Genomic DNA, 27650 nt, shown 5'->3' with positions numbered 1-27650 from the left:
TCGTTACATAACCCCTCCCTCCTTCCTCTGTCTGATCCCATCTGTAAATTCTGCTCTCCTCCTCCCGCAAGGGTGGATTTGGTATGATCCACTTGCCCTAGACCTGAGGTCTGGGTCTGAGCAGGGAGATACGGCCACTGGCACTGCTGCAGAGGACGTGCACTACTGAATCTACAGCCTAAAGCCTCACAGAGAGAGAGAGAGAAAGAGAGAGAGGGGGGAGATGAGCTGTGCTAGAGTCCAGTCTTGCTCCGGGACGGTAGACTGACTGAAGCTGCTGGTAGTTTTACAGCTGTGCATCTCTGTCGCTCTGGAGTCATGAGCTCAAAGGGGACGAATCTCCATAACAAACGTCTGCCGTGTGAGTATTTCACCTTTAGTCGACTTATTTTGTTTATCTTCTTAAACTTGTCTTCACAACAAGCATGACAGATGACCAGTCATTAATTAACAGACGAATCATTGTGTCCTTTAAGAATATGTGTTAGAAAGACCGGGGCTAGTTGTCACATTATTACCCCAGTGAATATTTCCCATTGTATGTTTATTTTTGATTATCATTTTTGCAAGATACAAACCTTAAAGTCTTGACAGCTGTTGAACATTTCCATTTTCATTGCCCAGTAAGTTTTAACTTTTCACTGTTATTAAACATGCCAACCTGTTATAGTAAAATGATTATGAAGCATATTGTACAATAGTACATTTTGTACTTGCAGTACACATTATTTAACCACCATAATTATATTAATTATTATTATTATTTATATTAAAAAAATAAAAAAATAAATAAAACACCTGTGACAACTTGCCTTGATTTGTGATGAAGCTGATTGGTTTGTTTGCTTATTTATGTATTTTAATAAACGCTGGTATTGGGATTTAAGTTTGATGGAATATATAAAACAAATATTATATTATGTTTTAAACCAACACACAACGTTACTGTCAGATTGTTACTACAGAAAACAGGCATTTTTGTAATTGTTTACTAAAGTAAACATTCACATAATCTACATATGAGAATGTAAGTCAAAACAAATTACCTGTTATTTTCACTGGAGTATCACCGATGATACCATTAAATAGGCCTCCCTTATTTGTACTCTACACTTCCTTGGCTGAATAAGGAAAGATTATCTAAAACGGTCTGAGCTGTGGCTCTGTTTTATTTTAGTCTATCAAAGTTTCCTGTGTAGACTGCAGGGATTTCATTAATAAACTAAGTTTTGCTTAGTTTTCTTATTCTACTGTGTTATGTAGAATTTCTATTTTAAGGGGCTTCAGTCATTATTTTGACCAAACATTTAAAGAGCCAGATTGACTTGATGGACCTGCCAAAGCTTAGAGAGCAAAGACGTACTTGGTTCTAGATTTGTTGTGTGTACCCTGACTGAAATCCCTCTAAATGGGATTGTTTTTCTGCCATTTTTAGCAGATGGACTGTGGGTACAATCCAAGTTCCCACACTCACTGGTTACACACACACACACACACACACACACACACACATGCTTGGAGGTTGAGACTAGAAATTAGATTGGCCACAGGAGAATTTGCCACACTATCTTTCAATTTTGCTCACATTATGAGTAAAATGTCCATGTCTGTCAAAGAGATTTAGAGATTTGCACCCCAGATGTTTAAGATGGTGTCATTCAGGTTTTGTGGAATGACTCTACAGGAATTGTACTTGTCTTGGTATTGTCTAGGAATTTACTAATCGTCTTGGCTTGTGTGACTAATGATTATGATAATATTTCTGATTTGTCAAAAGACCACATGGTAAAATGGAATGAAGGTGGATAGATAGATAGATAGATAGATAGATAGATAGATATGAAAGTAATCAATGTAAAAATATGTGGAAATCCAGAAAATCGAATGGTGGGAGAAGATAACGTAAAAATGGTAAGAAATTTCACTGGCGTTACAAGGAAACATTTCATCTACTTACTTTAGGAACTTGTTTTAATGACATCTGAGAAAAAAGATAACATTCCTTGTGGTGGACAGCACAGACTTCTCTACTCCCTGTTTCATACTTTCCTCATGACTCATTTTCATGTCATTCATCCCGTGGACTCTAGAACTAGAAATTCCTCTTAGTGTGTTCCACTCACACTGTTCTTTGTGGTACTTTACTGTATCTTAGTTTTTCTGAAACAGCAGCTGAATTGGGGGTTGTTTTAGCTAGAGATGCTGAATTAAATGTGTCTAGGAGGTTAGTGTGTGTGAATGACTTCATTGTCAGATCGCTGGAGAGATTTGGGCTGCTTTCTGGGTTTTGTTTCCTTATTTCTAAAACTCGCATTCCGCACACACTCAAAAGCAACTCCCACTATTAATAATTCAGTTAGTTTAGGAAACCACAGATATGCATGTAGATTCGACACATGGCATGACAGGGGATTTCTGTTTTATACAGTAACTGTTTATGCTTTTGTTATATTGTCCAACTTTCAGAAATATGCTCTAGTAATACTAGACACTTAAATGTAATTAATTGTATTATTTTCACAATAGTAAGAAAATTAATTGGATGCCAAACAGGATTGAAGCCAAGAGCCAAAGTTAACAGATGGTTCCACTATGAAGTTATTTATTTAAACTGTGATAATAGCAATTCCTAATTCTTTTGTTTAAGAATATTATATATATATATATATATATATATATATATATATATATATATATATATATATATATATATATATATATATATATACAGTCATGGCCAAAAGTATTGGCACCCTTGGTAAATATGATCAAAGAAGGCTCTGAAAATAAACCTACATTATTAATCCTTTTGATCTTTTATTTAAAAAATCACAAAAATCTGACCTTTCATTGAACTAAAACAATTGCAAATGGGGGAAAATCTCATTATGAAATTAATGTTTTTCTCAAATACACGTTGAACACAATTATTGGTACCCCTAGAAATTCTTATGAGTAAAATATCTCTGAAGTATATTTCCATTCATATTTACAATTTTGAGCACTCCAGGGTGATTATGAACATGCAATTATCCAGCCATGGCTTCCTGTTTCACAGAAACATAAATAGGAGGGAAAACAAAGCTCAAATTCCCTTAATCACCCATCACAATGAGTTAAACCAAAGAATATATTTCTGATGTGCAGCAAAAGATAATTGAGCTTCACAAATTAGTGAAGTGGCTTTAAGAAAAGAGCTAGAGCAGTGAAAATTCCCATTTCCACCATCAGGGCAATAATTAAGAATTTCCAATCAACATAAAATGTTACGGAACTGCCTGGAAGAGGACGTGTGTCTATATCGTCCTAATGCACGGTGAGGAGGAGAGTTTGAGCGGCTAAAGACTCTCCAAGGACCACAGCTGGAGAATTGCAGAAAATAGTTGAGTCTCGGGGTCAGAAAACCTTAAAAATAATTGTCAAACAGCACCTACATCACCACATGTTGTTTGGGAGGGTTTCAAGAAAAATTCTTCTCGCTCATCCAAAAACAAACTCCAGCATATTCAGTTATCAGACACGGCTGGAACTTCAAATGGGACTGGCTTCTATGGTCAGATGAAACAAAAAAATGAGCTTTTTAGCAGCAAACACTCAAGATGGGTTTGGTGAACACAGGGATAAAAAGTACCCCATGTGTACAATGAAATATACTGCTGTAATTTTTGATGTTGTGGGCCTATATTTCTGCTGGAGGTCCTGGACATCTTGTTTAGACACATGGCATCACTGATTCTATCAAATACCAACAGATAAAACATCAAAAAGTGACTGACTGACTTTGGATCTTCCAACCGTACAATAATCCAAACACAAACCTCAAAAACAACACAAAAATGGGTCACTGAGAACAAAACCAAGCTTCTGCTGGCCATTCCAGTCCTCTGACCTGACCCCTGTAGAAAATGAGTGTTGTATATATATATATATATATATATATAGTCATCCAAAAGTATTGTATTTAAAAGTATTACAAAAAATTCACAAAAATCTAACTCATTATATTCGGGTTCATTATGCCATGGAAGCCGTACCAAGGTACAACCTAGAAGAGTCAAAATTACCAAACAGGTGAGCTGTATGAGCTGTATTAAAATATAAATACATTAAATATATATATATATATATATATATAATGTATTTATATTTTAATACAACTCATCTGTAAGTTAATTTAAATGTATTATTGTGATTACAGGAAATGTAATTAACATGTTTAAAAAAAAAAAAACATTAAAAAAACGTATAACTAAAAACATATTTTATTAAAATGTTCTCTTCTAGGTTGCGCCTGATGAAGACCTGAGGGTCGAAATGTTGCTATTAATAAATTCATTTTGAGCAGCTATTTTCAGTGTGCGGATTTCACTCTCTTTTTTTTGTTTAAATTTCTTAGTTGTCCTGCACCTGAGCCCGTTCTGGGTGTTTGGGATGTGCACACCTGTTTGGTAATTTTGACTCTTCTAGGTTGTACCTTGGTACGGCTTCCATGGCATAATGAACCCAAATATAATGAGTAATAAGATTACTAAAACATGACCTCACCTCATATGTACTTGCTTAAGTCAGAGATGCTTTTTAAAAACTTTTTGCAACTGATATGTGTACAGACTGGACAGGAAATGTTGATGTGAAAAGGGGGAGCAGGATCAGGAAAACCTTACCAGACTGAAAGTACGATTACCCTCATGAACGCAGCTCAGTCAGTCAATGGATCTTTGTTAACTACTAGCCCATGGCTCCAAGAGAAGCATGTTGTTCCTCTAAGTTTCTGTTTGGAAACATGTTTGGGTACCTTTAACGTCACTCATAACATGATGTGAACTAATGCTTGTGTCTGCAGTTTGATGGATGGCATTGTGAAAGCGCAGCAGGTCAGAGATCAGTAAAGCTAACAAACAGCGGCAGATGCAAATGACCTGACAGATCATGACATTGGTAGACATGACATCTTTTATAACAGGCCTGTGACATCATCACGTTGTGCTTGAGACTTAGTGTTACATAACCGTGATGACCCAAGGAGTACATGGACACAAGATCAGCTGTTTTCCTTGTAAGATGCATAGGTAGGCCTATAATACATTGCTTTGAATTTCATCAGTATTACTACTTGTTCAATAAATGTATTCATTGTTGTTATACATCAGTGTTAATTTCGTCAACGAAGACGACGACGAAAAATGTTCGTTAACGAACCTTTTTTCTGTGACTAAGACGAGACGTTGACGAGCTAAAACTAATATCTGATGATAAAAAATATGACTAAATTTATGCCGCGTCTTCGATAACAAAACGAGACGGGACTAGAATAATAAATTTAGAATTAAATCATTTGAGGACTACCAGACATCCAAAACTGTCTTGTCTTTCAAAATGTGCGTCCCCATCATTGGATTGCAATCGGATGAGGGGCGTTCGCATATTTAGTCTCAGTATGGCAGCCGCAGTGGACGGTTAGGCTACCAAAATGCAAACTAGCGATCTGAAACAATGGCCTCAGCAGCCGAAGGGATAGGTGACCAGACGTCCCGTTTTTCCCAGGATAGCCACTTTGTAGGCGGATCGGCTGTTAGCATGAAACTGGTTCCCTCGACAAAAAGCCAATAGGATTTGTCCATAGGCTTTTGGATTATCGGAAAAAATAAGCTCTGTGTTCAATCACAGTTCATGAAACGTACACATTTTGTCCATCAAGATAATCTTCACAAAATAATACAACTTTTATGAATTTTGAAGCCTAAATAAAAGCACAGAACTAAAAAGCTAAACTTAGGCTATAAACGAACTACAGCACCACGGTCGCTTGCCTTCAATGTCACTACCACCGCACTCCCGACAACTTTTACAAACTTATTTTTAACGTGTTCAGTGAAAAGGATTTAGTTTGTTTATGAATTTTAATCCACACTAATTTACATGAACCTTTTCATATAAACTGGAATAAATACAAAACTAGAGCCAAACTAAAACTGAAATGAGACATTAGTAATACAGTGTAACGTTAGTGAATAAATTTAAATCATAACTAAAGAAAAATATGAAAGCATGTATTCTGAAAATTTCAAAATAAGGTGCATTAAAAGTCAATAAATCCTTGATTAATATGAATATTTTAATTAAAAACGTGTCTCCATGTACTATTCAATTAAATTTAGTGCATTTAATCTATTAAATAACAGCAGAGTGAGCGAGTTTTTGGATATGGTAAGATTAAACTTATTTTAGTGAATAAAGTACCACATTTCAGCTATGTTTTTGTTAGGGTGGGCCTTGCTTCTAGAAAATCCTCAAGCTATATGCTTTGCAACGACTTGTGGCCGTAAACATTTAATTTTAACACTGTTATGCATCCTGGATATGTGTGCCCTATAGTATCCTATGGAGTTTTGAGGCTATATTTTTAGCATTGAGGCTAACATACTTATGGTAACATATTCCTTATAGTTGACAAATAAAGCAGGAAGTGAAAGAGAAATCTGAAGTTGTGTGTTATAGTGAGTTTACTATGTTTGATGGGTGTTCTTAAAACCCGTTGAATAAAACAGTCAACTAGTTTCAAAAACGTTGTGTAAAAATCCCTGCTAACAGCTATGACACAAAACACTTGTTCACCATAGTAGATCTTCATTTTTGTTGCACAGCAAAGTTCTGTTATGTCAAGGAAGCTAGCAGAACGACGCCACTTAATCAATTAAATACTGTTTTAATGAAAATTTGTTTCCTTCATATTTTTTAATATATAGTAGAACCGTTTTATAAAAGCAGGAAGGCAGTCAAGGCCATGCTAAACTATGAATACAGCAACATAATGTACTGTCAAGAAAGCTCTTTGTGCTTCCATTTAGCATATTTAATGTGTTTTGATCAATGTTTATACATGAAGAAGTGATCAAGCCTTTTCAGAAGACATAATTAACCACTCAATTCTTTTACGATTTCTTCATGAATTTTTTGAAGCATTTTGGTGGAATATATTTTCAATGGAGGGACAGAATCTCTCAGGTTTCATTCAAAACTTCATTTGTGCATTGAAGATGAACAAAAGTCTTGTGGTTTTGAAATGACATGAGGGTGAGTAAATTATAGAACTTACATTTTTTGGGTGAAGTAATCCCTTTAAGAGTTTGTAATGACAGCTGAATACCACATCCTTCATCCAAAGATCTCACTCCTTTTCGTTTGTGGGTTTGAAATCCCCATTTCTTTCAAAACCACCAGAAAGGCCATTTTGATCCAAAGTTACCATATTTGTTGTCAAAAGCGGGTAAAACCATTCTTCAATGGGAGAAATCAGCATCTGTATTTAAAGGGATGGTGCACTCAAAAATGAAAAATCTGTCATTAATTGCTCACCCTTCATGTTGTCCCAAACTCGAAAGACCTTCGCTCATCTTTGGAACACAAATTAAGATATCAGTGGTCCCACAAAGAACCTTTACCACCCATGGAACCTTTTCATTCCACTAAAGGTTCTTTACAATGGAAAAAAGGTTATTTAGATTATTAAAATGTTCTTCACACCAAGAAAGAAAAGAAAAAAAGTTATTTTAAGAACTGTTCACTGAAAGGTTCTTGGGGAACCAAAACTGGTTCTTCTGTGGCATCCTTGCAAAAACCCTCCTTTGGAACCTTTATTTTGAAGAATGTAGGGACATTGTTAAAATAGTCCAATAGTGAGATCAGTGGTTCAATTGTAATGCGTTGTGGTACTCTCGTGAATAGCGGAGGAGACTGACCCGGAAGAGAAGGAATTGTTAAAGTCATTAATCTTGTTTTCTTTGTGCACAAAAAAAAAAATATTCTTGTAGCTTCATAACATTACAGTTGAATCACTGATGTCACATGGACTATTTTAACGATGTCCTTACTACCTTTCTGGACCTTGAATGTGTCAGTTACATCGCTGTCTATGGAGGGTCAGAATGCTCTCGGATTTCATGAAAATATTTTAATTTGTGTTCTGAAGATGAGAGAAGGTCTTACAGGTTTGGAACGACATGAGGGTGAGTACTTAATGACAAAATGTTCATTTTTGGGTGAACTATCCCTTTAAGGTATGGTTTCTTAGTTAGTAAATCAGGCTTTTGCTCTCTAGTCCCTGAGGTTTAACACATGAACTTTTAACTCATTCATCTGGAAAGTTCATTTCCCATGTCCTGTTTTTAAACTGTCCTCAGAGGGATGTGGTGGACTGTTTTTTTTAACGTTGTTATTTGGTCCGTAATTGCTTCTGAAAGTCGTCTCCTAGAAGAAAAATGTCATTGTTTTGGGTGAGATGCCTGGAAGAAGTTGATGTGTGGTTTAGGCATTCCTACTGTGGTAAGTAATTAAACAAACATATGACTATTTATACAAACTGACATTCCTGTGAATGAGAGGCCAAGATCTGTTCAACTCAAGACCTACATGATGGTTTTACTTGTGTCTGAAAGGGTTGGGACTGTTGGCATGACTCTGAGAGGGCCTGCATGGATTGCTGTGCCTTTTCCGGTACTCTGCTGGATCATAATCCAGAATGCTTTAGTGCGAGACCCACTGTGACAAAGAAAGCTGGGGGTGGGGTGTGGTGGAAACAGAGCTTTGTCTTGTATGGAGGGAATGACAAATCAGTCCTTACAGACAATCCGCCTTTCTTCTGCTTTGATCTAACAAGTCTTTCTCACCCCTCCCGGCCTACTGCTGTGTGAATGGACAACACAGTCTGAAAAAGGGGGATGGATGCCAGAAAAAGTTGCGACTGAGAGAGGAAGAGAAAAATAGAGTGATCTCATTCTCATGTGGTTGTTTACTCGAGTTATGAATGATCTTATTGGATGATTTTGGACAGGGTCAGAAAGCCTCATGATGGAGTCATTCACTTAAAATTAATCACTGATTCAGTCCTATTAGAAAACACTGGCGGATCAATTATGGGACCTACATGACTCATATTTTCCAACCTGATGGACACACTACAACTCTTCCTTTCCCATCTAATTCCAGTGTGATGTAACTCGTTTAATATCATACCGTGTTCAAGCACTTAGGCCAGAGGACGACAGGTGCCCCAAATGAGTCTAGTTTCTCCATTTCTTTATTTCTGTCACCTGATGGAGTTTGGCCACTGTGGTCTTCTCGCTTGCTTAGCTGGGGTCTGAAAGACACTTAACTTTCAGTAATTTATTGATATGGCCCATTGACTGACACTATCAGATGACGAAATTTGAAGGTAATTAAGTTGGACGATGGTACTGTTGTCTTTTGTTGAGCTGATTTACAGCTAAATCGCATCTTGCAGCATCAACACTGAATCAACATTGTTGTCTTTTGCAAAAGTGTCCTAGTGAAAAATAAACACACTAAAATGCATTTGTAATTAATTTCATGCTAAGTATGCTACAAACACATTTACGTATTTATGTACTTAATAAAAATACCCTGTAAATGTACTTTTTGTACACTAAACTGGTATACTTAAAGTCTGCTAAATTGCAACAGTTAATTTTTTACTTAATGCACTTTGTGCAGAAGTAGTTCTGAAGTCCAACTAAAGAGATACTGAAGTATATTTGATTGTGCTACAGTGGAACTATTGAAAATATACTTCAGGTACACTTTAAATTTAAAGACCAGTATTATTCAAAGACCATACAGTCCTCATCAATAGTGACATTACAACACATTTTAAACTTAATACTATGAAATGTGCATTGTGCACAAGTAGTACTCCAAATAAAGTTGAATTATAACTTTTATATAAGTCTCCAGCGATACATCAGTAAATATGAGCCGAGAGTTGAATTATACTTAGTTTCACGAGTTCGCACTAACATATAATATGATTTAGCAATTAGTAAGCATATTTGGCGTGCTGTCCGGAGGGAGGGCTCCGAGCTTGGGATAGAGCCCGAACCCCGAGAACTCCCCAAAAGAAGCTAATGACATGGGACAGCAGCCGGAGAGAAAATTGTTAGTAGCCCCCCAAAATATGCTTGTCGTGAAGAAAAATTAGGTTGCGCGAGAAGGCGAAATGAGGAGCACGACGGAAGGCCGGGTGAGGGGCTCTCACTGCGTCCGAAGGGAGCTGCGGCTCTGCTGCACCGGAAGGGAGAGCCCTGTCTGATGCTGAGTGAGTCATGGGGCTCGAAGCGATGGATGGAGGGCTCCCGCTGCGACCGGAGGGAGCCGCAGCTCTGCTGCACCGGAAGGGAGAGCCCACGGCAGCGGCAGTATCAAATGAGCAGGGCACTGCTGCGGCAGGATCGAATGAACAGGGTATTGCAACGGTGGTGTCAAGTGAGCAGGGTACTGCAACGGTGGTATCAAATGAGCAAGGTACTGCAACGGCGGTATCAAATGAGCAAGGTACTGCAACGGCGGTATCAAATGAGCAGGGTACTGCAACGGCGGTATCAAATGAGCAGGGTACTGCAACGGCGGTATCAAATGAGCAGGGTACTGCAACGGCGGTATCAAATTAAGCGGGGCACTGCGGTGGCAGTGTCAAATTAAGTGGGGCACTGCAGCGGCGGTATCAAATGAGCAGGGTACTGCAGTGGCAGCATGAAGTTAAACTGATCAGAGTTAGATGGGCTTTCTTTGTGAAAATTATTGGTCCTGATATAGCTCTTGAAGGCATCTGATGACCATCGACCGAGAGCTTGGATCAGCTGTTGGATATGAATGGATGATACTGGGTAAACCTGCTTGGAGGGAAGAATTGAGTGATGCGTCGAGGAGAGGCTTTGAAGGATGTGTTATAGGGAAACGAGTTGAGAACAGTGAGGAACTGGGGATGGCGAAGGGTCCTCCTCCGGAGCCAGCACTCTGCATTTCTGCAAGAATCTGAGACCTGAGCTGCAGCATTCGGTGGGGTAGGTAGTGGTACTGCAGTGAATGAAGTGTACTGGGGTTTAGATTGGAGAGAAGGGTTAGAAGGAAGATAGGGAGGGGCCGAAACCATTGCGGAGGCAGCCTCACGCACGGATTAGCCTTTGGTGCGTAGGGAAGCATGTAGGAAGAGGTAGAAGGAAATGAGGGAGAAGGCCAGTAAGCTTGCGTTGCTGGCTGATGATGCCCTACTTGGATGTCTGCAGCAGGGGCTGCTGGCATTGATAGGGAAAAGGAGTAGTGAAAGGGTGAGTGTAAGGTGGCTGAGCTTGAGTGGCTAGCGGAGGAAGCTTCACGCTAGCGTCTGCCGCCAGAGGTAGAAGGAAGGATAGGAGTTTGGGAAGCCAAGCCATCGGGCAACGTTGTGTGTGGCGCTGTAGCTGAAGGCGCCACAGTGATTTATTGAGAAGAGGAGAGAGGCAATGCGGTGTGAGGAGCGGCCGAGTCTGGGGCGTGGCCCATGCTTGCTGATGGCCTGCTGCGTCTTGAATCTCGAGGGGAGCCGGAACTTGATCTGGAAGACAACGTTATTTTGAATGAAGTAAGGAGCTATGGGGGAAAGGAGCATGGGACACAATTGACAGCAGAGTAGGGCCGTCAAAATGGCTGAAAGACTAAATTAGAATTTTCCACCTAAATATCAATATTAGAATTCTAGTCGAATTTGAAAGGCATAATTTCAGTAAGGGGGAAAAAGCATTTGGCTTCTCTCCTGAGGCCACATGGAGCAAAATATTACTAATGCAGTTTTATTAAAGCAATAAAACATGACTATCTGTGAAAAAGTGCATAATCTTTATGAACCAAATATGAAGAATTAAGTTGCTTAAACAATGATGAACAAAACAGCATCATGTATGCGTGGTTTAATACAAAGAGATGAGAGCCAATTAGACATTTTACATACATTTCTAACATGCTTCTCTCTTGTGCGAGATGAGAGTCTAAAAGTGATGTCACTTTAGAAAATGTGCGAAATATGCGTTCTGTGTGCCACTGATGAGGCTGCCTGACACACACACCTAAAATGCGAATGCATCGTTTTTGTATTCGAATGAGGATTTTTATTTTGGATTCGACAAGTATTCAAAATTCAAATTTATTTGACAGCCCTGCAGCAGAGGCAACCTGACTTTTAAATCGGCCTCTGGGCTAGTGTCTGCTATGGGAGCTGGAGGCGACTGAAAAGAAAAAGGGGTCATTAGAAACAGGAGGAAAAGCCCGAGATGTGTGGGCCTGATTTACAAGTGGAGGCAGCCTCACGCTTCCTTCCGCTATTGTAGACCACAGGAGTGGGGTTTATGACATCCTGAAAAGCCTGTGCAGCTAGTGGAGGCAGACTCACGCTAGCGTGTGCTGTGGGAGCTGGAGACCACTGAAAAAGAAAGAGGGATTAGAAGTAACAGGCGAAAACATGACGGCTTTTAACAATTTTTGTTCAGAAATTTAAGTTCAAACAATCTTTTACATTTTATCTGAGTGATGTGTAATTTAAAATAGTGGTAAAATACAGAAATGAGTAATTTCCTTGTGTGATCTACGCAGTTTGCATCAAGGTTACCAAAATGACATCGACATCCATAATGACATTACGTTGTTTAACAACTTTTAGCAACAAACAACCTGGCTTTAGTGACTTTACCCAAAGTTTATTTGCAACATGGCCTGCGCTGCTACCGGAGGCTGACTGCTACGAGAGCTGGAGGTCCGGCTACATGCAGAGCTGCGGCCGGAAGAACTGCGGTGAAAAGTAGAGCCGGAGCGAAGGTTTTGCTGCAGTGAGAACTGGGGTGCGGCCCAGGCTCGTTTGAGGCCTGCTGCATGCGACCGGACGCTCTAGGAGAGCCGGGTCTTGTGCGGGACGATGATGGTGATGAGTAAGGCTTTGCTTGATCTATTGGCCGCCTTTGCGGCTGGAGTGGATTTAGGAGTGAGGTTGGCTAATTTGCAGTGTAACGAATGGATCGCACAGATCCGCTTTGTTTGCCCTCCGTGAGAATGGTTCGTCGGAATAAATCAGCGTTTGCTTGGCTCAAATACTGACCGCTTCCGATCAGAGGATATATTGGAATGGCCGAAAGATGCGAGGATGTTGGTGGAGGCGAGGTTAAGCCTCGGCATTGTGGAGAGCGTGTGGCTGGTCGAGCAGAGCGCTGGCCACGATGAAGCCTGGTGCTTGGCCGGCGGTGACTGGCTGAAAAAAAGAGTGAGTTTAGGACTTGCAGATTGCGACGGGGGTTTACGAAAAATCCCCAGTCCAGGTCTCGTCGTTGTCCAGAAAGATGCGTCTGTGATAATGATAGCAAAGGAGCAAAACCAAGTGCTGGAAAACTGTCATAGAACAGAGGTGAGTTGGCTGTATATATACACCTGATGTGCTTGTTAAGGTGATTAGCTGACGAGGCACACCTGGGCCAGACTGATTATCTGATCATGCTCCTCCTGAACCTTGTTAATAAAACATCATATGTAATAAATGTATCACAATCTGGGTTTGTATGGGTTTGGTCCCCCTCAGCTAGGGGTGGGCGATATGGCAAAAATATCACGATTTTTTTTTTAGAAATATCACGATTCACAATATTATCACAATTCATTGTCATGTTGGATTTTCTATTTTCCAAGTTGTTTGAGCAGTATAGCCAAACTAATTTCCCTATTATAAAGACAAAGCCTTTCAAGGTAACAAAATATAAAAAAGTATGGCGGATATTTAGGCCAAAGTAGGTGAAGATAAAAATCGTTGTCATTATTTTATCTTTGTTATTAAAAAATGAGAGCAAAGATGATGTTGAGTGATGTTTCTCTTTGTGTTTGGTGTTTTATTAACATTAAAGGAATAATTCACCCCAAAATTAAAGCTAGTGTTTGATTTTTATACCTTCATTTACTCACTCAAAAGTTGTTTTAAACCTGAACGAGTTTCTTCTGCTGAAAATAAATGCTATTTTGAAGAATGTGGAAAACCAAACAGTTGCTGGTCTACAGTGACTTCCATAGTATTTTTTTCCCTACTGTTAAAATCAATGTGAACCAGCAACTGTTTGGTTACCCACATTCTTCAAAATATCTTCTTTTGTGTTCAGCACAAGAAAGAAATTAATACAGGTTTGGGACAACATGTGAGTGAGTAAATAATGACAAAATTACAATTTTAGGGTGAACTGTCCCTTTAAGACCTGCACGCATCTAATATACAGGCACACATGTGTTTCTCTCAGCTGTTTACCTTCATTTTAGACATAACCAACTGAGTCTATACATAAACCTGGTGTGTTTTGACAGTATTAGCACAAAACATAACTTCAGTAATCAGGCGCTGTTTGACGGGCTTTTTAGAGCACGCGCTTTGGGTGTATGTGCTCAGAGAAGGCGCTCGTCAGAACAGCACACGAATGAAATGTTTAACCAGTAAGTCTTTGAAGCAGATGCAGATAATGTACTTTTGGTGACTGCGAATAAGTGCAGTGTCCCGTGAGAGTAACTCCACCGCTGAGTTAACACTGAATGTACGTGGCGTTGTACAGAGACGGCAGCGCCAGAACTGCAGCTGATAGAATGCGCGCTGAAGTACGATACTACGATATTTCTTCAAAAAAGCAAATCGTGGAGACATTTTTATAGTCCACGATCAAAAACACCCCTACTCTCGGCAGAAATCGCAAACCGGGGGCAACTTTACCGTCGGAAAAGCCCCGGAAAGCCCCTGGCCTTTACACCACGGACTGGTTATGTTTTGAAAATATTCTTGCTGAATGGCTGGAGGGGGGTGGCACTCCATAGCAATCGCATATAGCAAACAAAAATACATAATGATTAGAACAGTTGTTAGCACAATAAATATATTGAGTAAATATGAGTGTCATATCTATAAACCTTTTTTCCCAGAATGATCTTGCAATCCGGTAGTAACTATTCCACGGCCCGGTACTGGTTCTAGGTGGTTGCAAGAGTGTTTCTATGTAGTTGCTTCCTTCCTGTACAGTTCAACTACAACACTAAATTTAAGAGTAAATTTAATCAATATATTCAGGATTAACTTGCAAATAACAGTAGGTGTGTTGAAGCAGGGATGGAACTGTCTGCAGGAGGGTAGCCCTCGGGGACGGCTGCCTCTATTCTAGGGTGTACTTAGATGGTTGCTTTGAGTGTTCTCTGTGTTTTTTAATGGCACAGGTCAAAGGACCCACAAACTCAGTCTCATGGGAGTTTGAGGATTGAAGTATTGTACAAGTTGAAAATTTCATATGAATTTATTCAGTCTAAATCTATGACAGTTTGAACAATTTGTTGGTGAAACAGCACCATGAAGGTCCACACCTAACCCTACCCATAAACATTACCCTCAGAGGGGCCAGAGAAGATTATAAATTCCCTTCTGAAAAAAGTGTTCTTAATTTGATTAAATGTGCTCTTGCTGTCTACTTTAAATACAAGAATAAAAAACTGTACTTTAAATAAGTTAAATAAAAGCCACTTAAGTGTACTTAAAGATAACCACTTCATGTGACTGTTTCTTAAAAATATACTTTGTAATAATGTTAAATGTTTTACTTTAATGACTTTTGTTGTGCTTTAAAAAGGTATACTTATTTTACGTACTATCATACTGAAGCACATGCAAAGTACTTGATTATAATTTTCCCTCTAGTGCATTCTTTGATATTACATTTTTTAAAATTAAGTACTTTACCATATACTTTAACATAAATTAATGTTAGTATAGTGCAGTACATATTAAAATGATGTACTTATCATGGTCAAAAACTGCACTCATTAGTTCAACTGTTAGCATTTATTACAAATTTAAACTAATATACACTTTCATTTAATTGTAAATAACATGCAGTTAAATGTCTGAAAAGTGTATTCTTTTAAAGTACATTATTTCCTTAATAAGTATTCTTTATGCTAAAGTGTCCTTCTTTTTCAAAAGGGTTGTTATGAGAGTGAGCTGGACTTGGACCCAAATTATAAGTCTGATTGCTTAGAAAAACAAGCTGCATGATTTGAGGTATCATTTATGTCCATACAACAGTGTTTGCATTTGCTCACACCAAAAATAATATAAAGAGAACATAAAATGAGCAGTATGCAGTTATTGCTGCCTACAAATTGATATGTGACCCACAGGTCAGGAACACTCATGAGCTCTGCCAGTTCTGCCAGCTGACCTGAATAAACACCATGCCCACTGCACTGGCATTTCGCTAAGTGCAACAGTGGGCAGCAAAATTTTGTTTTCTAAGGACAATAGCTCAGTCAAATCACATTTTCCCTGACTTGCTCCTTTCTCGATCACGTCAGAGAAAACGCGATTTGACTGGAAGGGAATGCCAGAGAATAAAACACACACTGTAGCTGCACCCCTGAGCAAAGCACTTAACCCTGTGTTATTTCAGAAGCACCAAGTCATCATTTAATTTTCACACACATGCACACACGCAAATATGAGCATGGCAGATGTCAAGGACGAAGCCATAGCACCGCAGTTATGCAATATCCATTCATGGCAAGTCTGTCGAGTTTTAAGTGCCTCAACCTTCTCAACCTTTTATATAAACACTGGTGTACGTTTTTAAATATTAAACTTGGACAAGGTCATGGAAAAATGGAAGAGGAGATCCCTGCAGGGTTCAAAGAGGCAAGTTGAAGTTTATGTGTTGAATGCTTTGACATTTGGATATTAGAATGCCACTGTAGGTGAAGGATTTATTTTAGTCCTACTGTGTTCCTGCTACAATCTTAGTTTGTCTCTGCAGGATTAAAGGAATGTGTTTCTATACAATACAACATGAAATGAAAAAATATGTTTTCTAAATGTATGCTTTTATTTGTTATAAGCCTTAAACCTGCATTTTTGGGTTAAACTATATCGTTACCTTAGCCTGATTCCAAATGGTGAGCTTGTAATAATGTTTTCAAATTTGGGTGGATCAGTTTGGTTTCTGAGTTTGCTGACATTTGTCTTTGCATCATTACTTCATGTCTGTATACAGAAGGAGTCCCAGCTAGCAAGCTATATCTGGTGTGGGTATATCTGTGTAACCTCGTCTAACAGCAGCTGGAATAATTAAACTGATCATTTTAGAATGAATTCTAAGGAACAATAAATTGCTTTTTGAGGTTTGGAGGTTGAGAACAATTAATAGTTTATATACAACCCAAATTCCGGAAATGTTGGGACATTTTTTAAAATTTGAATAAAATGAAAAGTAAAAGACTTTCAAATCACATGAGCCAATATTTGATCCACAATAGAACATAGATAACATAGCAAATGTTTAAACTGAGAAATTTTACAATTTTATGCACAAAATGAGCTCATTTCAAATTTGATGCCTGCTACAGGCTTTTCAAAACAGTTTGAAGACGTCTGGGCATCGAGGTTATGATTTTCTGAAGTTTTGGTGTTGAAATTTGGTCCCATTCTTGCCTGATATAGGTTTCCAGCTTCTGAAGAGTTTGTGGTCGTCTTTGATGTATTTTTCATTTAATGATGCGCCAAATGTTCTCTATAGATGAAAGATCTGGACTGCAGTCCATTTTAAATGAGCCTTGGCCCACAGGACACAACAGTGTTTCTGGGCCATGTTCACATATGCCTTCCATTTTGCATGATAGAGCTTTAGTTGCCATCAGATGGCATGGTGGATTGTGTTTACTGACAGTGGTTTCTGGAAGTATTCCTGGGCCCATTTAGTAATGTCAATGACAGAATCATGCCGATGAGTGATGCAGTGTCATCTGAGGGCCTGAAGACCACGGGCATCCAACAAAGGTCTTCGGCCTTGTCCCTTACGCACAGAGATTTCTCCAGTTTCTCTGAATCTTTTGATGATGTTATGCACTGTAGATGATGAGATTTGCAAAGCCTTTGCAATTTGACATTGAGGAACGTTGTTTTTAAAGTATTCCACAATCTTTTTATGCACTCTTTCACAGATTGGAGAGCCTCTGCCCATCTTTACTTCTGAGAGACTCTGCCTCTCTTTTATCATGTTTAATCATGTTACAGACCTGATGTCAATTAACTTAATTAGTTGCTAGATGTTCTCCCGTGCCAACTTTTTTGAGACCTGTAGCAGGCATCAAATTTGAAATGAGCTCATTTAGTGGATAAAAGTGTAAAATTTCTCCATTTAAAAATTTGTTATGTTCTCTATGTTCTATTGTGAATAAAATATTGGCTCATGTGATTTTAAAGTATTTTAGTTTTCATTTTATTCAAATTAAAAAAAATCTCCCGACATTTCCGGAATTCAGGTTGTACTCTACAAACAAAACTACAGGTATTTAAAAAAAAAAATAATAATTCTGTATGATTTATAAGATGTTTTCCTTATGGGGACCAAATAAATTTTACCACAAGGTCAAAATTTACTGGTATTACTATCTTTTTGAGGACATTTGGCCCCGTAACGTAGGAAATATCAGGTGCACACACACACACACACACACACACAAAACACACGCAAGATTTTTAAGCATCAGAAAAACAAATGGAACCATAACAATGCTCTGAAATTTTCTCTTTGATTATTTTTGCTTTTGCATGTTCCAAAATAATTTGTACCTTCAACATATTTTATCTATGTCAAAAAGTGTAAGAATATGTGATTTAAGTGGATTAAATATTTTTTATTTTTTTTTGCTTGAGAAAACATGAACATTGACGATTCATATAGAGCATAGGCGCCAAAGCTTTTGTGGATCGACTCATCCAAATCCCTTCGTAACTGGCAAAGATTTGCAGAAAATTATAGTTTTTGGCAAATAAACAACTTAAAGACATAAGTTGCATATGCATTTCCAAGACTCTTTATGTTACTCCTCAAATGACAAGAACATTTATAACATTATTAATATTTAACCAGTCCCGAAACTTTGATATTTATTCATTAGATATTTATTTTTTATATTTATGGATGACTTTGATATTTGATACGCTTGTTGAATTGGTTCATTGAAATTGACAGTTAGCAAACTTTTTAAATGATATGTTACAACAACCTCTCATTCTTGCAAGTTAAAAAAATGACACAACTAATCCAATGTAAGCACATTACAAAAAGAGAATTAAAATGATTACATAGCAGGTAAACCATCACAAATATATATTACGTTTTCAATGTACTGCCCACCTGCTTACACACACTGTGCTGAGTCACACAGTGCTGTCAGATGGAAACATGGAAACATAAATGGGACATCTAGCTTCCCCTTTGCCCTTTCTGTGGTGGTCAGCTAGTGCAGATCTGATAAGTTATTCAGAGTGACAGTGCTGTGGCCCCTGGATGCCTCCCATCATCCTCACTGCCGCCACCAGGCCAGAGAGAATGACCCCATCTAAACCTTACACAACTGCCTACTGTGGCAGTTTGCCTGTCAAATGTGATGACTCATGAATTCTTTAAACGGAAATAAAAACAAGACATGCAGTCATCACAGTCTTACCCAGGCTCTCCAAAAGGTTTTGCTATCTTAGAAAAATAATTTAGATAGTAAAGAGATTCTATTTGTGATCATTCTTTTTGGTAGTGTCTAAAAGGGGTAGTTCACCCAAAAAAAAATCTTTCATCATTCATTGTTTACTCACTTTTTTTTTGAAGTCTTTGAAAGTGTTACACAATAGAAAGAAATGCGTACAGGTTTGGAGTGATGTGAGACATTTTCTCAAACATGGGTGATGGATGATATACACACTGTCTATAATACAAACACGAGTTGGCAGTTTGTTTTGGAAAGTTACTCATATATATATTGTGTGAATGTACATTTTCCAGCATTCTAAAGATATGGTTAATAAACACTGTACTGAATGCCTGGTCTGTTTTAAAGTTGCACTGGTTCTTTAACCTTATAAAGCCTACTGTAGCATATTTCATGCGTAAATTTTTAAAGCCTCTAAATTATAAACATGATCAAAACTTGTCCACACATTTTAGCAAATAAAAGGCCTTTTATAATTCTAAATTGTTCACCCTCAGGTTGTACATGTGTATTTTTTTGTGTGCAAAATTGTTACTTATTTTTATATAGTAAATGCAAGATTAGTGCGTAAGAAGTCTGCTATACTGTTATAAAGATTAATATTACAAGCTATCAAAAATTCTTATTTCTTTTTGGGCATATAAGTACCAGCATATGCACTGTTTTTGCTCTGTTTAGGTCTCTGAACAAAACTGAGGCGTTTCTTTTCTCCAAGAGTATGACCTCTACATGATCTTAAATCATTTTATATGGTTCATAAAAGCTTGATGAAGGGTTATCAGATATGATAATCAACAAAAATCACATATGCAACATATATATTGGTCTTGAAAAAAATCAGTGGTCCAGAAAATGCTGGGGCAGTGTTCATATTAATCCCACTCAGACGACGGCCCTGTTCTACAGCTCGTCTGATAGCAGCTGAAAATGCCCTCAGCCCTCGCAGCACACTCCAGATAATCTTTACATTATTCCTATTTTAGACCAGGTTTAAAAGGCAGATCCAATTATTTGAGGCTCAGCCTGTGCCTTCTAATTATGGTTGAATTGCGGGACACTGTCTCTGTGAGTCTGGATGTATTAATGACTTGTGAAAGGAAAAGAATGCTATTCTCAAACACGTTACAGCCATGGTGCAAGCTTTAGGGCTGTTATTTCAGTTGAGCTGATGTGTGCTCCTGTGTCACTTTTCAAGGACAGTGAAACACAAATGTCAGGCTGAACATGTCATACTGGCAACCCATAATTAGCTCGATTATTGCTTGTGTGCACTGTAGAGATTCTGTGTAATTAAAAAAAAAAAAACATAATGATTCTGGTCTACTAATATACTGCCTCTATTAAGTGATTATATTACCGTACTGCATCTGATGGAAGCTGAAATGAAGTTGGCCAGCATTGCTTTGCTCAGAACTGGCTGTTCATGATTTTATTAGGTTCCTGGGGTCAGGGTGGCAGATGACTCATATTGTCTATTTGGAGATCCTTGTGCATGAGCTACCACACATTGAGAGGTCTCTGCATATAGACCAATGACTAACATCTCTGTTTGCCTGCTTTCACGTTACTAGCCATTCAATAAAGCAGTGGCAGTACCATGTTTCAAGGTGTCAGTATATGTGTACATGACACAAAGTTTAAAAAAAAATAAAAAAATAAAATAAAATAAAAAAGAATACTGTGATATTATAAATAAATGTGTTTTGATGTGACTTCTTTTAGTGCATTTTTTTTTTTTTGTCAGAAAATCACACAAATGTTTGTATGGCATCCTATACTTAATTATATTCTTAAGAGTCTAATACACACTACATTCTAGCTTGTCAAATGAGGCTTTAGTAAAGAAGGGTTATCAGCCCTGTGAGTAATCAACCGTACTGAACCAACAGATACAAGATGTTCATAATATCTCTAACACATTCTCATTTATTCTACACGTTTCTTTATTTTGTCTTAGTGTAGCATTTAGTACACCATGTTCTCTTTCTAATTGTGTTACTTTCATCTTCTCTTTTCATTCGGGCACTCTTATTTGTTACTGTATTGGCTGAAATGAACATCACTCAAGACGTTTTGTTAATTTAGAGAAACAACAACAACTTCGAACCACAGGTCTGAATTTGATTTGCATTTAAAATATAAGATATGAGGTTATGGACATATGAATTGTGTTAGGGTCAGGGTTAGATATTTATGTAAGGAGACGCAAACTGAAAACATTTAGTGAGTGTAGAGATTTCAAGTGGTAACTTATGCCCCCTGCTGGTGGAAATATTATTATTCTTATGTTTTAATTTTATATTATTCATGTATTTTTTTATAGGAGTTGTAGAATGCAGCTTCTTCTTTATTCTACTAGAACTAACTAACTGTTTCATGAAAGTGTACACATGTAGTTTGAGCGAATATTCTGATGTTGATATAAACTGTAAGTGAAGTGACTGTCTGTTGTTTCTGGTAGCTGAGACAGAACATGCGCAGAGAGTCCCGGACGCAGATTCGACCCAGCAAATGAGGCTGAGAGAGAGACAACGATTCTTTGAGGAGGTGTTTCAACACGATGTGGATGTCTACCTTTCCTCTGCACACCTGCAGATAGATTATAAGAGACGTGAGTTTAAACACACACATACATGGGTGGGACTCTTTTATTAAAAAAAAAAAAAAAAAAATATATATATATATATATATATATATATATATATATATATATATATATATATATATATGTATGTGTGTGTTATAATTACATATAATGTTATAACAATTTAACAGTGTTAAAATATTACATTTTGACAGAAGTTCTGTATTTTACTAAACAGTCTTTTAAAACTATTATAAACTATTGATACATATCTGTTTACATGAATATACATATATGTACATATACACATACATATATGTGACCCTGAACCACAAAACCAGTCTTAAGTCTCTGGGGTATGTTTGTAGCAATAGCCAAAAATGCATTGTATGGGTCAAAATTATCCATTTTTCTTTTATGCCAAAAATCATTAGGATATTAAGTAAAGATCATGTTCCATGAAGATATTTTGTAAATTTCTTACCGTAAACATATTAAAACTTAATTTTTGATTAGTAATATGCATTGCTAAGAACTTAATTTGGACAACTTTAAAGGCAATTTTCTCAGTATTTTGATTTTTTTTTTTGCACCCACAGATTCCAGATTTTCAAAGAGTTGTATCTCGACCAAATATTGTCCGATCCTAACCGAGATACAACTATTTGAAAATCTGGAATCTGAGGGTGCAAAAAAAAATCTAAATATTGAGAAAATCGCCTTTAAAGTTGTCCAAATTAAGTTCTTAGCAATGCATATTACTAATCAAAAATGAAGTTTTGATATATTTCTGGTAAGAAATTTACTATGGAACATGATCCTAATGATTTTTGACATAAAATAAAAAATTAATTTTGACCCATACAGTGTATTTTTGGCTATTGCTACAAATATACTCCCCAAATATTTATAATAATACATAATAATACAAATATACAAATATTTATAATAATATATAAGATTATAAGTAGCCAAATACAACATATTCACCTCTAATAACTGTGTTTGTATCTCATGTCTGACTCTCCTGTTGCAGCTCCCTTGGGAAGTATTTCATCAATGGAGGTGAACGTCGATATGCTAGAGCAGATGGACCTGATGGACATCTCTGATCAGGAGGCCTTGGATGTCTTCTTCAGTGCCAGCGGAGAGGAAGGATCACTGACATCCCCTCTTCCAGGTACATATCCAAACCAGTCTAAATAGCAGTCAACAGGTTTCTATATTTCTATAGGTTGCCGGTTGGTGTTCTTGCTTGACTTCAGTATCCAACAACAGTATCAGGTGGTAGGTGATATGATCCACTGTCTGCATTTCCTTATGGTATTTGTAGTAGAACTTCATAGCATTGCTGGTAGTCTCCATTGCTCATGTCACTTTGTTGTTGAAAATTGCCATGGCAGGGGAAAAAATGTACATTGTTTTCTAACCAAGCACACGGTTTCCTAAAAGGTTTCCTGTAGTATGCAAAGCAGTACTTTTTCTATCCTCACTGAAAGCGAAGTACTGCTGGAAGTGATAAAGTTACTGCCAATAAGATCATATTTTTAGTATGTGGTGTGCAGACTAACCTGATCTCGTGAAAAAAATCAGCGGTTTTCAAGTTGGCAATTTTGTATGATGATTCATACAATGTGGTTTGTACCAAAACTTACGATTTTTAAAAGAAAAGCAAACTTGAAGGTCCGCCTCTAAACCTATCCATCAGCGGGATGCAGACAGACTTTTATCTTTGTAATTACAAAAACAAACAAACAAACATATTTTTAAACTATCTTTATTGTATCCTCAGACAATGATTGACTCAAAGCTTTCAATTCAATGATTCTGAATCAGATTTAATAATAAACATATTTAAATATAAATCTAAACCAGCGATTTCTGTTTATAATAATATAATATAATTGTTGGTATTTTGCTTGTAGAAGTTCTGAATGGCTGATAATAGCCAAATTGGCTGGTGAGTGAAAAAGGTAATTACATGATCAATTAAATATTTAGAATTGTTTGCTGGGTGTGGTTCGTGTTTAACTGTTTTAGGGGATTAACACACACACACACACACACACACACACACACACACACACACACACACACACACACACACACACTACTAGTAATAGTGCAAAGACCAAGGTTTGGTTTGGCTGGTTAAAATGGCCCTGTTAATCCCTGGTGGTATAGATTCCATTAATAGCTATTTAAACGTCAATGTATTCTGAAGAATTTTTTTTTTTTGCAAGAAACATAAATAACAAATATTTCATTATAGTATGTCTGAGCGTTTAAACATTTACATTTATTCCTTTTGCAGACGCTTTTATCCAAAGTAACTTATTGGGGAAATCATCAAGCGATTCATCTTAAAGAGGCAAACAGACACAGGAAGTGCTCGTAATACCAAGTTTCAGGTGTTGTTCAAATAAGTACAAGCTAGAAAGGGAAGGAATAAATAAAGAGAAGACCATTTTTTTTTTTTTTTAAATTTAGCATGAAGTCAAATAGTGTTGAAAGAGATGAGTTTTCAGCTGTCGCTTGAAAATGGTCAGGGAATAAAAAAAAAAAAGAGTCTGGTTCTCTTTAGCAATTACATCAGATAATGAAATGAACTTGTGCAGATGACTTGTAATTGTGTATTGACACGGGTTTCTCTAGTATCGGCTGTGAGGTGGGGTTTTGCGCTCAACTGGTTCAAAGAAAAGAAAATACGGCAGCAATTTAAACATTTTCAGTGTGAAAAGGGCTTGAAGGGTTTGACAGAGACAGGTGTGATTTCTCAGGAGATTTCAGAGTTGTCTGTCAGGTATATAGGAACATTTCTATGTGCTGTTGCATAAAATGGCTTAGAGCACTGTAGCATTGTCATTAAAGAGAAAACAGACTACTTTCTAGTAAAAACTCTCTTAATGTTAAACATTTTTCATAGAAGTGTCATGAGAAGCTGTCACTCATTGTATGTTGAAGCCATGTAGTTCAGATCTTCTACCCTTGTAGTTAAAATGCCACAGTGAACAGTTTTGTCCAAGTAAATTAAACAGCCATTTCTTTTCCAGCTCTTGGCCACACTGATGTAGAAGAGGATGGATTGAGGAGAAATGACGTGTCCTTGAGAATTTCTGACCCTTGTGAGATCAAATCCCGTATGTTGTCCACTTCCTCCAACTCCACCTGTGACAGTCAGGCCTCCAATGAGGACGGATCAAACACTCCTGTCGTCCAATCAGATGATGAAGACGTGCATGAAGATAGCCTGTTACGAACAGGTGCGGCCACAGCCAACGATGCCACAAAAGACCAGTCTGCTCTCTCTCATTATAAACTGCCTTCTCATTAATTACTGACCATTTGGGAAGTGTACTAACATGTCTTGGTTGAGACTGTTTCATGGGTGGGTTGACTGGTTTTAGCCATAAATCAATCTACCAAAGACCTTTGTGAATGCTTGTGAAATTCAACTCATTTAAGGCCCCTATTTCGTCACACTGGGAGTGTCACGCTTTGACAGACCTGCATTTTTGTATTGCCACTTGCATCTTACCAACATTTTACTGTATCTTTTGCACTGGCAATATAGGTTTATAAATATACACATCACCAATATTTTGCAATGCTCTTTACAAAGACTGATACTGCTCTGTAGAGAGACTAAATGCATCACCATTTTGAATTAAGGTGGTGAGTCACATGAAAACATTTATAATATATAAATATAAAATTATATTTTGCTTAAAGAAAATTAAGCTTCTTCTGTATAACATTAAAGGGAATGTTCACCCCCCCAAAAATGAAAATTGTTATCATTTACTCATCCTCATGTGGTTCTTAACAAGACTTTCATTCATCTTACAAACACAAATGTAGATATTTTTAATGAAACCTAAGATATAAGAAGCCATGAAACCATAAGAAACCATGCAAAAGTTTGAAGATGCAAAAGGTCAAAAAGGCATCGTAAAATTAATTCTTATGAATTGAGCAGTTTAATTCAAGTCACAATTGCTTTATATGATAAACAGATTTAATTTAGGTGTCTGACTTTTTCTTATCAATGTGTATAGAGCACATCAAATATGGTAAACAAGGAAGCTGAGATGTGAATAAACTGCATTGGGTTCTTGCCTGTCACATGCACATTTGCGTATCTGGGATTGTCATATTGGATGTGCTTTATGTATTTGTGTCAGCCATTGTTTACATAAAACATTTCTATATAAAGTGGTTGCATCCCTTCAAAAAACTTGGATTAAATGGTTCAATTCAAATGGACTAGTTTCATGAAACATTTACGACCTTGTAGATTATTAAAAGTTTTGGATTCGTGCACTTTGTGTTGTGAAGATGAATGAAAGTCTTATGGGATCAGAAGGGCATGAGGGTGAGTAGATGGAGAAAGAATTTGAATTTTTAGGTGAGCTAACTATTTAAGTTTTTTGCATCTTTACATTATTTTACATGTATTTTTTGGGGGGATTTTCTTTTGTAACTTAATGGTGATTTTTATTAGATTATTAGATTTTTCGTTTTTTAAATTTTTATTTATTTAAAACAACATAGAAGGCAATACAACAGATACTAGCTTGCTGTAAATAAACTATTAAACAAGTTTATGAATTTTTATTACAGTAATGAGAATTTGAGAGGAATATGTGCTTAATTGTTTTGAAAACTGTTAAAATTAAAAAAAAAAAATCCTGATGAGCATTAGTTTTCTTGTACTTCTTCGCCTTTATCAGGACAATAGACTATAAAGTAGGGGTGCAATGTTGGGGAATTAAACCTGGGTGTTCTTTGACATGTCTTGACTTGTGAGCATTTGCACAACCCACTGTTTCACAGCATCAACAGGCTTCATTTGCTTTAAGCTAAAACTAATATTTCTTTTGATTTGGGGTGAAATATGACCCACTCTTGACAGTTTTTGTGAGGTTGACACTAAAACTGGTTGTGTCAGATTTTTTTTTTTTAAGAACGTCAGATCTGTATTATTCTTTTTTTTTTTTTTTTACCACGTGTTGGGAATGTGTTCTCACTTCTGATGTCCACAGAACCTTATTCTTTGCTTTCCAAATAAAGCCAAATGCCACCAAAGTGTATGGGTGAAAATTAAATTGTTTATTTCCAAAATTTTAATGAATGAGAAATTGCCAGAGGTTAATACTACTATACTCTCTTTAAATCAGTAAAGAGTTCTGATGCACCATCTCTTTCCATATGCTTATGTGCTACGTTTCAGTATAGTAGTAAAGTCATCAGAATTGTTAAAAATGCAGTTACAGTAACAATTAAAATGTTAACGTAGCATTGGTCATCTGTCCTGCATTACGTTTTAATTAGTTTTCACATCACATCATTTATGAAACTCACATAACAAACATTTCCACATCATTTTAAACTCACCCCAGACTGCACATTTAGGCCTGTAAAAATAGCAGGTGTACTTGTAAAAAGTGACAGTACGTTCCTGAACAGCAGTCTGTTAATGTGATTGCTCGTAGCGTTCACGACCAAAACCCTCATGACAGGAATGTAGTGCGATGTCATTCAAGCAAATGTTATTCAAAGACAAACAAAAGAGAAAAGGTTAAAAACACAACTGAGCTGCCAAAAGCTGTTTTTTTTTGGCATGTTATAGTTGATTATATAAAGGGTTAGGCACATTTGAGATGATAAGAGGATTTTCATGTCAGTCAGTGACACGCAT

The 27650-nt window shown here is 37.1% G+C and overlaps 1 protein-coding gene across 1 annotated transcript; it reads left to right on the top strand.

The window, feature by feature from the left end:
• The first annotated feature begins 92 nt into the window (after window positions 1-92).
• si:ch211-253b8.5 (dysbindin) lies at window positions 93-27066 on the top strand. Its single transcript, XM_058792502.1, has 4 exons — window positions 93-361; window positions 21827-21976; window positions 22986-23129; window positions 25003-27066. Exons 1-4 carry the CDS (start codon window positions 319-321, stop codon window positions 25281-25283), a joined length of 618 nt encoding a protein of 205 aa, XP_058648485.1. The 5' UTR covers window positions 93-318; the 3' UTR covers window positions 25284-27066.
• The last annotated feature ends 584 nt before the right edge of the window (window positions 27067-27650 follow it).

Source organism: Onychostoma macrolepis, chromosome 11 (assembly GCF_012432095.1).
Source record: "Onychostoma macrolepis isolate SWU-2019 chromosome 11, ASM1243209v1, whole genome shotgun sequence".
Taxonomy (NCBI): Eukaryota; Metazoa; Chordata; class Actinopteri; order Cypriniformes; family Cyprinidae; genus Onychostoma; species Onychostoma macrolepis.
The sequence above is the reverse complement of the archived record's forward strand: the minus strand, read 5'-3'. Positions and strand labels throughout refer to the sequence as shown.

What these genes read in the sequence shown, in the direction of transcription:
- si:ch211-253b8.5 (XM_058792502.1), top strand. Translation starts at nt 319, where the DNA reads ATGAGCTCAAAGGGGACGAATCTCCATAACAAACGTCTGCCGT. An exon ending in CCATAACAAACGTCTGCCGT is followed by an intron (nt 362 to 21,826) that starts GTGAGTATTTCA and finishes TGTTTCTGGTAG; the next exon opens with CTGAGACAGAACATGCGCAG. An exon ending in GCAGATAGATTATAAGAGAC is followed by an intron (nt 21,977 to 22,985) that starts GTGAGTTTAAAC and finishes CTCCTGTTGCAG; the next exon opens with CTCCCTTGGGAAGTATTTCA.